The sequence below is a fragment of the Eleutherodactylus coqui genome, chromosome 5 (assembly GCF_035609145.1).
Source record: "Eleutherodactylus coqui strain aEleCoq1 chromosome 5, aEleCoq1.hap1, whole genome shotgun sequence".
Lineage (NCBI taxonomy): Eukaryota > Metazoa > Chordata > Amphibia > Anura > Eleutherodactylidae > Eleutherodactylus > Eleutherodactylus coqui.
The window spans coordinates 84,735,392-84,749,833 of record NC_089841.1 but is presented as its reverse complement, the minus strand read 5'-3'; the positions used below and the strand labels follow the sequence as shown (position 1 = coordinate 84,749,833).

The 14,442-nt window shown below is 44.3% G+C and overlaps 1 protein-coding gene across 2 annotated transcripts in view; it reads right to left on the bottom strand.

Annotated features, from left to right (window-relative positions):
- Positions 1 to 11,798, bottom strand: part of RNF180 (ring finger protein 180) — a 56,896-nt gene extending 45,098 nt beyond the window's left edge. Inside the window, exons 1-3 of one of the 2 annotated variants that reach the window (XM_066601868.1) lie at positions 11,761 to 11,798; positions 9,180 to 9,307; positions 1,426 to 1,521 (exon numbers count right to left, since the gene is read on the bottom strand). In XM_066601868.1, coding sequence (XP_066457965.1) covers positions 1,426 to 1,521; positions 9,180 to 9,284 — 201 coding nt within the window. In that variant the 5' untranslated portion in view covers positions 9,285 to 9,307; positions 11,761 to 11,798. The remainder of the gene's footprint in view (positions 1 to 1,425; positions 1,522 to 9,179; positions 9,308 to 11,760) is intronic. The other variant, XM_066601869.1, reaches the window with a different exon arrangement.
- Between the last annotated feature and the right edge of the window lie 2,644 nt (positions 11,799 to 14,442).

Below are 14,442 nucleotides of genomic sequence, written 5' to 3'. Positions count from 1 at the left end.
AAAAAACGATGGGCGGCTTAATAACTATGTATAAATATTTACAGAGATCTCTCCCATCATCTATTTATACCTGTGGCTGTAACAAGGGGGCACATCCAAAGGAAAGAAGGTTTCTGCACTGACATAGAAGGGGGTTCTTTACTGTAAGAGCAGTGAGACTATGGAACTGTCTGCCTGAGGACGTGGTGATGGGAAAACTCACTAAAAGAGTTCAAGAGGGGCCTGGAAATCTTTCTTGAGTGTAATAATATTATATGTTATAGTCATTAATTACTTGAGAGTGGTTAGTGATCCAGGGAGTATTCTGAAAAAAAGAAAATCAAACTCCTGTGTGCCCCTATGCCCCGATGAAGCTGGGACACCAGTGAAATATGTTGGAGTGGGGTGTGGGTGGGGGTTTATATCTTTATTATTAATTGCTGCTAGACAGTGTAGCAGTGTCCCTAGGTCTTCCACTGCAGATAGCAAGGCCACAGTTCTAGTTCTTTTGCTGAACTAAATTGTTAGTTAGTAATTACTGTGGGCAGAAGGTTCTATAGTTCTTGTTTAGGATACTTTTTGCCTTACTGCCACCATGTGCTTTTATCACAATTGGGTGGTAATAAATAATCACTTTTTAATGCATCAGATGGACGTGGATCCGTCTTGCTACCCACCAGTTGGACTATGGGCTGAGGATTCAACACTTGGGGAAATCTCGGTTTTCACCCTTAAATCCTCTAAGCAGGATATGGTCTTTGCTGTGGCATCCCCAAGCCATTACTTACACAAACTGTCCCGGTAATGTGGCTATTGATGCTGGTCTGGGCTAATGGTGTGAACAGACACCTATCCACAAACATAGTACTGGCAGTAACAATTACAGGTCCAGGTAGAAGGTCAGGGCAGGCAGTGAGCAAGAACGTAGTCCAATAATCAGAGGTCCGGGAACACAGAAGTCATAGTAGTCAAGAGTTAGAGAGGAGTCAAAATCAGAATGTACATAAACAAGAGTTTTATCATAAATGTCAGTAGGAAATCAATTGCTTAGCATCCACCCTAGGGTGTGGATGCCTAATATACTAGATTCAGGAATAGCATTGGAGGAGGACAGATGTAGGGAACATACACTGGTCCTTGAAGAGAAGGGACAGAAGTGCAGGTGAGCCCTATGGGCATCACGGGGGCATGGCAGGGGGCAGTCAGAGCTGGGCATGGAGGAGCAGAAGAATGGCAGCAGCCAATTGTGTCTCCAGGAACATGTGAGCTACAGTGACAGCACACGGTGGCACATATAAAGTCAGAGACATAGAGAGGTACAGGATGACCATATAAACATCTATTAGTGCTGTATCACAGCTCCATATAGCCTGGAGGTTGCACAGAGCCGTAATACAGCCTTGAGTATGTGCCTTAAGAGTCAAGAATTAAATATATCTGCACTACCTTTTCTATCTCTTTTTTGATCCAGTCTGGGCTAGCTTCAGCCTCTAAGTGCCATATATTACAGGTCTTCTGATATGTAGATTGATCCAAAACTTCCTGGAAAAAATGGGAAAAAGATTCTTTTAGATGTGGTAAAATAAAGCAATAGTGAAAACTACAAGTTTGTATCAAAGCCACATCATATAATTAAGTACTTTAAGCACTTTAAAGATAAGCATGCCGGGCTGCCTAATCTTGAAAGTCTTTATTTTTCTAATTTTCTTTTTGTATTCTTTGAGAAGTTCTGACTTTAAACCTAATTAGAGATGGATTTGTGGTTCTTGAGATATGAAACAAGAAGGGATAAGAATCTGAGAGAGGTGGGCACAGCTCGGCTAAGCTGGAGTATGATGAAAGGGTTTGCTTGTCTGATTTGTGGGATTTGTATAAAAAGAACATACTTAGTATAATTTAATTTTATAGCTAATTGGCATTTACAACAGTAACTGTATTGCTCTAATTACATCTAATTAAGTTTGTCATACATCAGTATATTATTTGGAGAAATACTGAAGTTGGTGCTGGAGTTCAGTGTCAATCAGGGGGAATAAAGGCAAAAATCACATTTTGCTTACAGTGTAAATAGAGAAATGAGCTGTTCTTTTCGAGCCGTATCCAGTCTCTTGCAGCAATCTGATCAGATCAGTGGCAGACACTATGAAGCGGCTGCGTAGGCAGGAATCGCCCATTTCACAGCACACAATGAGAAGAATGAACAAGGTTTTGTCGGGTCAGGCATAACTAAAGGAACCGTGACCCCCTTTGCTCAATAAAAAAGACTGTAAGGAAAAATACGTCCTTTTTACTGCCAACAAACCATTTCATAAATAATCGTTTCAACGAGAAAATCTGACACAAGGCTATTTTAGAGAAGAATGCACACAGACAAAAAATAACACTGAAAGAAGCGCTGCCGCTGCATAAGGCTGGATTCACGCACCCGCTGTGCATGCCTACTGTATGCGGCAATTTGCTGCCATTTTTGGCTTATTACAAATGAATTGGCATGACGTTTGCTAGGAGTCAATAAGAGAATAAGGCGAGGGATACATGGCGACTCTGGCCATGAAAAGTTACTCAGCCAAGTGCTGCAATGTGGCCCTACACCATCCCAACAAATGGAAGTGAATGTAGTCATCTTGCAACTTGTAGTTTGCTACATCTCGGACTTGGGGCCTTTTTGCACGGCCATATAAATCATTCAGATTCTTGCGATCAAGCCAAAATCTGAATGATTGTCATTCAGTCGAAATGCATGCACCGATTAAACGGTGAACAATAATTTGTTCGCTTATCGTTCGCCGTTCAACTGTAGACAATAGGCCCCTTTGAACAGGCAGTTGTTCATCTAAGAATGACTGCCTGTTTACTGTCAACGGAGGTCGGCGGGCTGGAAAGATCTTCAACTCGCTCCGCCTCTATTCACTGAGTGTAAAAGCATAGGAATGATCATCGCTGGGATGACCTGTCAGCAACTTGTAAAGTGCAGCATGACCTCATACACTTCCATTATGTTCTAGTGCTACACTGCAATCCTGGCCCACGTGACCGATGCTACAGATCTTTGGAATAGGTTTTATGGCATATTTGTAAAGGAGTCATATCAATTCAAAAATCACAGAGGGCGGCCATACTTACTGGAATACTGATACAAAGTACAAGTGCAGGTATAGACACCACATGCCTCAGCATGCAGTCAAAGCAAAATATGTTACAGAATAGCCGTGGATTTTTGCCATGAGTTTAGAGAAGGAATCTGCAGAAAATTCTGGGGTGTATTCTGCAGGGTGGACAGAAGAATGTGAAACGTAATACACTCACACCTGCGCAATTTTTTTGTGCAGTGAACAAGTGTATTTATTGCTTGTGTCTGTACGTATTTGCGCACTGCCCTGCTCGTTTACAAAGAAACTAAAAACTTTCTGACAGGGTGATCAATGAGTGGAACAGGTTACCACAGGAGGTGGTGAGTTTTCCTTCAATGGAAGTGTTCAAACAAAGGTTGGACAAATATCTATTTGGGATGATTTAGTGAATCCTGCACTGAGCAGGGGGTTGGACCCGATGACCCTGGAGGTCCCTTCCATCTCTACCAGTCTATGATTCTATGTGCGGGGCAACCACCCCACTCTGATTTAAGAGACTAATTTGCCTAAGCCCTTCGGGTACCTTCACACAGGCCGTAAAAACTGAGGAATTTGCTTCCGAAAATCAGCAGTACAAGTACAGTACAAGCCATGTGGACAAGATTTAAAGAACCGTGTCTACACGGAGTTCATAATTCCACGCAGAATCTGCATACGCTCGTGTGCAAAGGGTGAAAACTGCAGCATTTCTGAACCAAAATCCAGATTTCTTATGGATTTTCCACTGGAGTACATTTACAGTGGACCTGCTTTGTGTGCATATAGCCTAAGGGCCCATTCACATGGGCGTATGCAAGTTATGCCCAAGACTATTGGGCACAGCCTGCATCGGACATCACACGTCTATGAGCTGCGCAATACCCGTGGGCAGAGGACATTGCATGCCTGATTCTGGTCCATGATATTGCCTTATGGAAGAAAGGGGCACGGTGGAGATTTTGCTTGACTTTGTCTTTAATTTCCCTACGCTGCTGTACTTCATATTTCTATGCTTACAACGGTGGATAATACATAATATTATATCATTCTCCCCAGATTTACCTAACTAAGCAGTACACTTGCGGCCAAAGTGTAGGTTTTCACAAATGTTTAAACATCTGTTCCGAAGTACAAGTTGCTATGAATAAATTAAGCCGCCGCAGGAACCTCAGTGACGCATGGAAATAATAAGTACAAAAATTAAAGCTTGAACGCTGATTTCATTGTTCCAGGGTAGCAGTAGTCGTGGATTATTTTCCTGTCCCATCCGTGAAATCATACTTTTCCAGCTTGCCTTCACTTGTTTTCAATGTGCGATGCTAATACAAATGTAATTTTGTTAGTGCTTAATGACATGTGACAAGGACAGCATTAATGCATTAAATAACTGCGGGGTTTTCTAGCTCCCAGTTGAATTTGTTGGCGTGAAATCCTGCGGAAGGGTCACACACTTCAAGTTCATAATAAATGACAGGAAGATATTTGTTTAATCATGAAAAGCCAGGATATCACCAGTGGCAAGTGGCAGCGGAAGACCGTGCCATGGCGCTCATTGCAGAAGAGGATTTGGAAGCATGGATTTTCATTAAAGGGAACCGGTTTCTATTTTTTGGGTATTAAATCGCTGGCAAGTTGATATTCCACTTGTTAAGACCATCAGTTACATGTTCTTGTTGAAACTGCTGAGCTCTATTTTACCCCCAAAACTTTTTTTTATAAATTATGTTTTGAGTCATCTGGGTGGCCACCATCACTTCCCGAGTCCCACTTTTTCCTGCCCCAGTCTGGCACCAATGTCACATCTCCCAGCTTTCAGGGCAGCATCACATAAACATCTTTTTCGGCTCGCAAAATGCGAGAATAGAACTTTCGATGGGTTTATTGAAAATTGATTTTGATGAGTTTATTCTAATTTTTTTTATTTTCTGTGTGCGGTTCTCACTGGTGTAGAAAATTAGGTCCTGCTCTATGTTGTGCACATTAACGCACCCAAGAGGCTCATAGAGGTCTATGGGGGGTGTGACGCCGCCCTTAACCTTGGCTACGATCTCCCCATCTAGTGCACTCGTGAGCTCATGAAGTTGAGTAGACAGGGAGATTGCGGCCAATAGAGTATGTGCAACATTCACAGAGGATAGAACTAATGTCTAGAACCAGGACAGGTGACAATCGGGCCAGACTGAACGAGGAAAGAGTGGGGCTCAGGAAGGGATACTGCCTGCCCAAATGACTCGAAGCTAACGATTTTGCCCTATCTTGTGCGTGTTTGCCCCATAGATTTCTATAGGAGGTGCGCAAACACGCACATCTGCCTACATGGGTATGTGCTAAATGCAGCGCATACCCGCAAAGACGGTAATCAATTGAAATACCACCATGCTGGTGGTTTAATACCCCCCAAAAATTGTGACAGGTTCCCTTTAATGATTTCTTTTAACTTGGCCTTTCTTCATTTTACCAGCACATCTGTGTGGGCACCTATAAGTAACATATTATTTGACTACAATTAGTGGAGGTTTTGGCACTTGTGTGCATTGTAGGGGCAGCCCTTTGATTTTAATGGGTACATTGTAATACTTCATTTCACCTGAGGTTCTAAATACTTATGGCTTGCTTCCTGCACAGTGCTCTAAGAGTCCACCCATTTAATCCTTGGATAACCGTACTAACAAAAAGGTATTAAGACCTCATGCACATGGTGGTATTATGACTCCAAACAACCTCAAAGTTTACAGAGCTGAAGCATGGTGCTCATAGAAGTCTTTAGGGCCTTTCTGTAATATTTTAAGCCTTTGATGTCATACAGAGGTATATCGGTTTTATATCAGACTTCATATGAATCCAATAGAAGCAAAATAGTGCCGTGTTATATTGGAGACTATTCTCTTCCCGTAGAAGCATTATGTCTAGAGATGAGTGAGCATACTCGTTAAGGACAATTACTTGAGCAAGTATCGTCTTTTTCGAGTATCTGCCTGCTCATCTGCAAGATTCGGGTGCCGGCGGGGGTGAGCGGTGGGTTGCAGGAGTGAGCAAGGGTTGGCGGGGGGGAGAGAGAGAGAGATCTCCCCCCCTTTCCAACCCGTTCTCCCCAGCTGCCCCCCGAATCTTTGCAGACGAGCAGGCAGATACTTGAAAAGGATGATACTAGCTCGAGTATTTATCCTTTACGAGTATGCTCGCTCATCTCTAATTATATCCATTCTGTTCATAGCTGGTACTTTGAGAAAAATACATATATAGTATTGTATTAGGTAGCTGCAACGGATGCAGTCCCATAATATAAGGTTGTGCCAAGTTTAAAACCATGGAATAGGGTATTAGGGCCTGATGAGTAGGAGTCTGACCAATGGAACTCCCACTAATCATGAGAATAGGAGTCCTGCATTTCCCCGTAGGAATGGAGTGTGTTCACTGCCATTCCACGCGATTGACAGTCTCATAGGGATGAATGGAGAGGAATTTTCGATCACTTCACATAAGAGAAAGGATGTCCAAAAGATGCAAAAAGGCTCACAAAATATACAGAAAACTATTATCAAATATAACACCATAAAATGGACTTTAAAAACATTAAAAAGTACCCAATGGATAAAACACAAGGAAAACAAAGGGTGCAAGCAAATTACCCTAAAACATCCCCAGAGAACTATCCATCCCCCTATAGTACATACACAAATAACCACTATAAAGGGCACAAAACATGACAATACATACTTTAGCCATATCAAGCCACAGGATCAATGTCACAGTGAGACAATCTATAGCCCAGATGCCTGACACTTATTGCCTGACGTGTGGGTAGGAAATACGTTTTAAACTTGCTGCAGCCCTTTTAATGGATTCCAAAATTAAGCTTTGTGCACATTCCATAAGGAGAACTAGGGTTTAGGGTGAAAACACATGACCTTAGGCCCAACTACTGTGCCTGTATTGAAGTGCGCAGACGCCGTGCAGCTCACTCCATACTAAGGATCCATAAGGACTATGTGTAATGCCATACAAAATCCATGCTCTGAGCTCTGCTGGAAATCAGCACCGATATGCAGGTCAAAAGGAAAATAAGATCGAGTTGACTACACTTTTTAAAAACTCTTGGCATGTCCAAAGTTTTGATCAGTGGGGGTCCTGCTGCTAAGACCTCCACTAATTGCTGAAATTAAGTGGCTGCAGTGCCCACCTGAGCCTCATCGTCCGTCTGCGCTGCCTGTCAGCTCCTCCTAGCAGCTGAAGATGGACACATAGACTTCTACAGACAGCTGTGCCTCTCTTCAGCTTCCATGAGTAGCTGACAATCAACGAAGACAGCCGAAGTGGCACAGCATTCGGGTAAGTACTGCAGCCCCTTCATTTCAGCACCTGGACCCCCACAGATCGAAACTTTTGATGTTTGACACGTCAAAAGTTTGTAAAACGTTCAGTAACTTTTTAAAGAAGTTCTCTGTTTTTTTTAAAAAATCCACTAACAATCAGACACTGGTCCGCCTCATCCTCGAATCTTGCTGAGCTCAGTAGGAGAAGCAGTTCGGCAGCACTCCTGCTATGCACTTCCCCAGATCAGCTGGATACATTCATTAGCAGGAGACGAAGGATCATGGCATATTTTCTATTCTGTACGAGCACTGATGCTTCATATTCTTCTCTTTGCCTGTGTCATAAAAATGCATGGAGGCAGTGTCCTATCTACAGTATAGTGAATGAAAAAAAATCTTGTTCTTGAAATAAAAATAGAAAATGTCTGTGGAATATATAAAGATTTCCGTCAAAGAGGAGCTGTAGAAAACACTTCCATCTCAGCAGAAGACTATAAACCCCCAAACTTGAGTTCACAGTAGCCATTTTCAACCCAAAGATACAGAGAATCTGTATTATGACAGGTTCAGTTTAAAGGGCCACTTCCATGAAAATACATTTATCCATCCCTGCGTAAGGGGCTTCACCAAAGAATTACGTCTTTATGAAGTTGGGAAACCTGCAGCTGTAATGACCTCTAGTGGTCCATTTGAAAAACTACACCCAAATATTGCCTCCTATATGCTGTGCTTTTATTGGTTTTTGGGAGGTCATGTGTTTGCAGGTCCTAAAACGATGAAGAAGAGAGTAAGGACTGAGCATGCTCACTGGGAACTTTTTAAAAGAATGTCTGGATACCACAGGAACTTTTTCTCCATAAAAGAACTAAACATTTTGTCACTGTTGCCAATTCTGAACAGTGCTGTGCATTTCTTCAATTAATTGGACTTGAGAAACTTTGATTTAACTAGCACCCCCAACACCCCTTATTGAAATTGGCACCAAAGACTTCAAAATAGTGGTGGCCTGCATGCTGGGACTCCGACTAATGCGGATAACGGTGGTGCCGTAACAGTGTGAATTCTGGGACCCCCACAAGTGCTGAGAATGTCCACGGGGAAAATCAGGCCCGCTATGGATTCTCCATGGAAAATCCGCAGCGGGTCCCTCCTGCCCCGCGGACATGAGCGCTGTAAATAGAAATTTACCTCTCGCACGCTCCGGATCTTCCCTTCTTCGCGGCTTCATCTTCTCTCCATCGCGGCCGGATCTTCTTTCTTCGGCCTGGCGGATGTGCATGGCATGTTGGTTGCGTGCCGCGCGCATGCGCCGGCCCGGAGAAAAAAGATCTGGCCGCGACGGAGAGAAGATGAAGCCGCGAAGAAGGGAAGATCCGGAGCAGGTGAGTATATTCAGATTTTGGTCTCCCGCGGATCCGGACGACTTCCATAGGCTTCAACAGAAGCCTGCGGGAGCCATCCCTGCGGGAGACCCGCACCTAAATGGAGCATGGTCCGGATTTTTTCATGCTCCATTTTTAAAAAAATCACTTTTATTGACCATCCGCGGGTATTTATCTACCCGTGGGTGGTCAATGCATCCCTATGGGATGCGGATCCGCGTGCGGGCGATCCGCTGCGGATCTAAAATCCTATTTTGCCTGTGGACATGAGGCCTAAAAGTCTTTGTAGCTAAGTCCCTTTAAAGCATGATAAAAAAACAATGATGAAGAAACCAATGGTTCATTATACACAGAGCATCACTATAGAAGCACATTATGGGGACCCCAGTACTGACCTGGGTTTGTGTGCATTCCTCATCATTGATGATACATGTGGAGTTTGTTACAGACTTTCTACATTTCCAGCAACGTAAAAAGACTGCCGTGCTCTTGTTGCTCATTTTGCTTCTTTCTAAACTGTACTCTGCAAAGCATACAAAAAAGGCAAATACTATTAGTATCATCATGTAACCATCAATACTGTGATAATAATAATCTTTATTTATAGAACGCCAAAATATTCCGTAGTGCTTACAAACAGGGGAGAACAGATACAAAAATACAACAACCAGTTACATGTAGTAATCAGTTGATGGAAACAATAGGGGTGCGGGTCCTGCTCCAATGCGCTTACATACTACAAGTAATGGGGTGATACAGAAGGTAAAGGGGCTGGAGATGTGCACTGTATGGCGAGGTGGAGAGTGAGGGATGCTATACACAGACAATGGTCAGACTTAAGCCGTGTGGTGGCTGAATCGGAATGACTGCAGTAGCGGTTGACTACGGCCCCCTGTAGATACTTTCATTTTGATGCCATAATGGCAGAAAATATTAAGATCCACTGGCACATGACACTGTGTTGTCCCATGATATCACAGCATCCACCTCATTCTGGCAAGGTTGCCCACTAGTTTACTAGTAGAGAACTCTCACTGGTCATCAGGGCTGGGGAGTCGGAGTCAGTAGAAATGTAACAACTCTGACTTAGGCCCAATGTCCACGGGCGGATTTGAATTGCAGAATCCGTATGGGTCACCCGCACAGAAGATCCACAATTTAAGCTGCCCATAGGAAAGCATGGTGTCCGCACATGAATTAAAGCATGCAGATTTTTTTTGCGCATTTTTTGGTCCAGTAAACAAATCGCAGCATGCTCCATTTCAGTGCCGTTCCCGTACGGACTGCTTCCATTGAAGTCAATGGAAGCCGTCCGATCTGCGGCTGGTCTGGAGCAGACACTGCGGACGGGTCGCAGATCCATGGGAAAGTAGCAGTTTAAAAAAAAAAAACTCCACTGCGCATGTGTAGCAGCGCCCTCGCCGGTGCTTCTGCACACATCCGCAGTGAAGAAAATAGAAGACCAGGACAGGCAAGCAGAAGACCCGGACAGGAAAGCAGTATCCTTGGCCGTGGACAGGGTCGGATTCCTCTGCGGGCTCCCGCATGTGGAATCTGATCCGCCCGTGGATATGAGGCCTTGTAATATACAAGGTGATATACCTGTGCGTTGCACGGCGCTATAAGTGCAGTGATTGGTTATTGAAAATTGGTTTTTCAAAGTTATTCCTTCTTCTACATAACCAATGTTACTACGCCATTTTTCCCAAATCATTCGTTCCTCAAAAATGTGATTATGAGGCGCTGTGCAATTGGCACATCAACCTTACGCACAATCATCTTCAGTAATATTTCTTTTAGCTGAAATGCTCATTAATGTCATTAGATGTCACCTGCGGACACTGTTGGCGAAGTCGCTAACATGCGAAAAGTTTGTTTTGGTGGTATATCGTAGACAGCAACAGGTTTTGCCCGACCTAATATATGATTTGTGAATATTTTTATGATGATATTACATCATGGTATACGAAATAAAAGCTGAGCTCCAACAACCAATCACAGCACAGCTTTCATTTTACCTCAGCAGTATAAGAAATTAAACCTGCGCTGCGATTGGTTGCTACGGGCAACAAAAATTACAGAAGAAGTCGGTGAGTTTTCGAATTTAAGTTCCACCTGTATTTGTTGCCTGGTGAACCGCAGAATTTCCGCCCGTGCCCGCTGCCATAGGATTGCATGCATGCACACAATCCTATGCACAAATCCGCGATTGATCTGTGTAAAAACCCACGCGGACAACAAATCACAGCATATTCTATAGCTGTGCGGGTCTCGGAAGCCGGCACGTCACAGAGAAGAGGAGATGCCGGGAGGAGGTGAGCCACAGGTTTCTGCAGAGGCTCGGGTCTGCATCCTAATGCGAGAATTCTTGCAGCGGGATCCGACCCGGCCGTCTGCAGGCGGCCTATCTCTGAAGAGCCAGATTCCGCAATTGGTTTCCGCTCACGTGCAAGAAGAATCGATTTCCCATAGCATGCTATGGGCGGTATTTGCTGCGGATTCTGCAGCAAATATCCGTCCATGCGCAGGAGCCCTTAGGTTGCCTTCACACAGGCGATAAAACTGTGTGAGCAAAGATGTGACTTTGCTGCAATTTTCTTGCCAAGCAGTAAACCAAGCAGCTCTAGATCCCCGACTGTGCAGTGCTGATCTGCGGTCTACGACTCTCAGCTGCTGTGATTCCACAACTTCAGGTGTGCTGCTGAGAGTTGTAGTTCGTGCTGCTGGGAGCGGTAGGTTCACCATTAGTGAAGATCTGCTGCTGTGCTAGGTATGCGATTGCTGATGGAGCAGTATGGAAACTTTGGCATATGCTGCAGCACAGCATACACTGCCCACTAGATCCCAGGGATCAGTGATCTAGCTACGGGCGGATTTGCTTCATTCCACACACCACTATTAATATTTGAACTAATTAGGTAAGACAGGCAAGCATTGCAGCGCTGCAGATCAGCTGACGTAACAATGTATCAGTACCTTTTCCTGCACAGTTACAGGCTGCAGCTATTTTGGTAGAAGCCTCAGGACAGACACATATAATGCAATATTTACGGTAATATCAGATTTCGCTTCAACAGCACAGTCACACGCTGCACTCAACTTCCTGGTAGGAGAAGGTCACCTGACAGTTAATCACCCAATGACGGTTAATTAAAGACTGCTATTATGCGTGTGTACCGTATATATGTGTATATAGCAGCCTCTCTCGGAAAAGAGAAAAGAAAGTCCTCAATTGTTGATAACTTTTAATGTCTAACTAAAAAGATGAGAAATAGCAGCGTTCAGGACTACTTAGGTCTCTTCATCAGGCTGCTTTGATGAAAAGATTCTTGCTATTTGTCATTCTGTTTTGTTTTTTTCTTCCCTATTTAAAAAAAACAAATAAAAACAGTTATAAATATTTTTTTCATCAAAATAAGCTAAGCTTATGGGCTGAGAATAAGTGACCCCCTGAGTCTGGGGATGTCATTCCCCCCCTGTGTTAGCTCTAGAAGCCACTGCTGTAGTGCATTGAGCGTCTCTGCTTAGTAGTTCGCCCATTGCAGAATTAGAACAGGCTTGTTTTGGTGGGACGGGTTGTATTTTTAAATGGTACAATCATGTAACGTACTAAAAAACTTAAAAAAATTTCTGAATGGGGTGAAATGAAAAAAAAGCTATTATGTCATTTTTTTGGGAGAGGTCTTGTTTTGACATGTTAACTCTAGGGCTTATTCACATGGCCGTACATCGGCTGGGTTTTCACGCACTGCCGATATACGGTGTCCCTTTCTGCAGGGGGAGGAAGCGGGCCGGGTCAAGAGCAGTACACTGAGCTCCCGCCCCCTCGCCACTGTTTGCAATAGGAGGGCCAGGATGGGGGCAGGGCTAAGTTCCGCCCCCTCCTATTGCAAATAGTGGTGAGGGGCGGAGAAGGGGCTGGAGCTCAGTGCACTGCTCGGTGCGTGAAAACCCCTGTCGATATACGAACGTGTGAATAAGTCCTTATTCTGTGGGTCACTACGATTATGACATTACAAATTGTGGCAAAACTTTCAGGGTTTATTCACACGAGTGTATATACGCTACCATGTGATGCACAGGGCAGCATATACGCCGTCGGGCGGGGGAGACAACTCTTTCCTCCCCCCTCACCATCTCTCTGCAAGGGGAGGAGGCAGGATGGGGTAGGAGCTAGTGTGCTGAGCTCCTGCCCCTTTCTGCTGTTTGCAATGGGTGGGGGCAGGGCTTAGCCCCGCTACCGTCCCGGCCCTCCCATTGCAAACAGTGGTAAGCGGCGGAGAAGAGAAGGGGGATGGAGTTTAGCGGTTACAATGCTAAACTCCCTCCCACCTCCCTTCTCCTGCAGCTGTTATTGGCTACCGTAGGAGTCAATGCAGCTGCTGCCGCCAACGTAGGGGCACCCGACCAGGTGCTTTTACACTGCAGAGATACGCCCCTGTGCACTGATGCATTGTAATCCAATGCATCAGAGGGGCAGCGTATATCGGCCAGGGCGTGAAAACCCAGCTGACATAGGCCTGTGGGAATAAGCCCTTACACTGTAAAAATACACAACTTTTATGTTACGACATTCAAGGATTCACAACAATTTTATTTTTTGTCAGACATGGCTGAATGAGGGCTTGTTATTCTGCAGGACAAGCTTTAGCTTTTAGCTGGACCCGTTTGGGGTACAAATGAATTATTGTTTAATTTTTTTAATGCTATTTTTGGGTGAGTGGGAAAAAAATTTAAAGGGGTTGTACGAGCGTTCACTTTTATCACCTATCCTCTTCCTAACTGTAGGGGGTGCAGTGAGAGAGGGGGACATGGCATAACCATTCTCAGGATGGGTGGAGATCTCGGGTCTTTAATCATCTATCCTTAGGAAAACCTAAGTCCCCAGTGATTAAAGGGGTTGTCCCGCGCCGAAACGGGTTTTTTTTTTTTTTCAATAGCCCCCCCGTTCGGCGCGAGACAAACCCGATGCAGGGGTTTAAAAAAAAAAACGGATAGTACTTACCCGAATCCCCGCGCTTCGGTGACTTCTTACTTACCTTGCGAAGATGGCCGCCTGGATCTTCACCCTTGGTGGACCGCAGGTCTTCTGTGCGGTCCATTGCCGATTCCAGCCTCCTGATTGGCTGGAATCGGCACACGTGACGGGGCGGAGCTACGAGGAGCAGCTCTCTGGCACGAGCGGCCCCATTCAGAAGGGAGAAGACCGGACTGCGCAAGCGCGTCTAATCGGGCGATTAGACGCTGAAAATTAGACGGCTCCATGGAGACGAGGACGCCAGCAACGGAACAGGTAAGTGAATAACTTCTGTATGGCTCATAATTAATGCACAATGTACATTACAAAGTGCATTAATATGGCCATACAGAAGTGTATACCCCAACTTTTTTTCGCGGGACAACCCCTTTAACTATTGATTATCTATCCTGAGGATGGAAAACCCTTCTAACTTTTCCATCATTATTCCTTTTTCACACCATTCACTCTTCCTGTGCGCTATAAATACAGGCTATAATACTTGTATATATAAAGTTGTATAAATACTTTTATATAATACTGTATATATAATATATAATCATATCCCTATTTGCCTGATTGAAAGGTGACGTCTGCTACATATCCACACCAAAAATATGTGGATTTTGCTGTGGATCCGC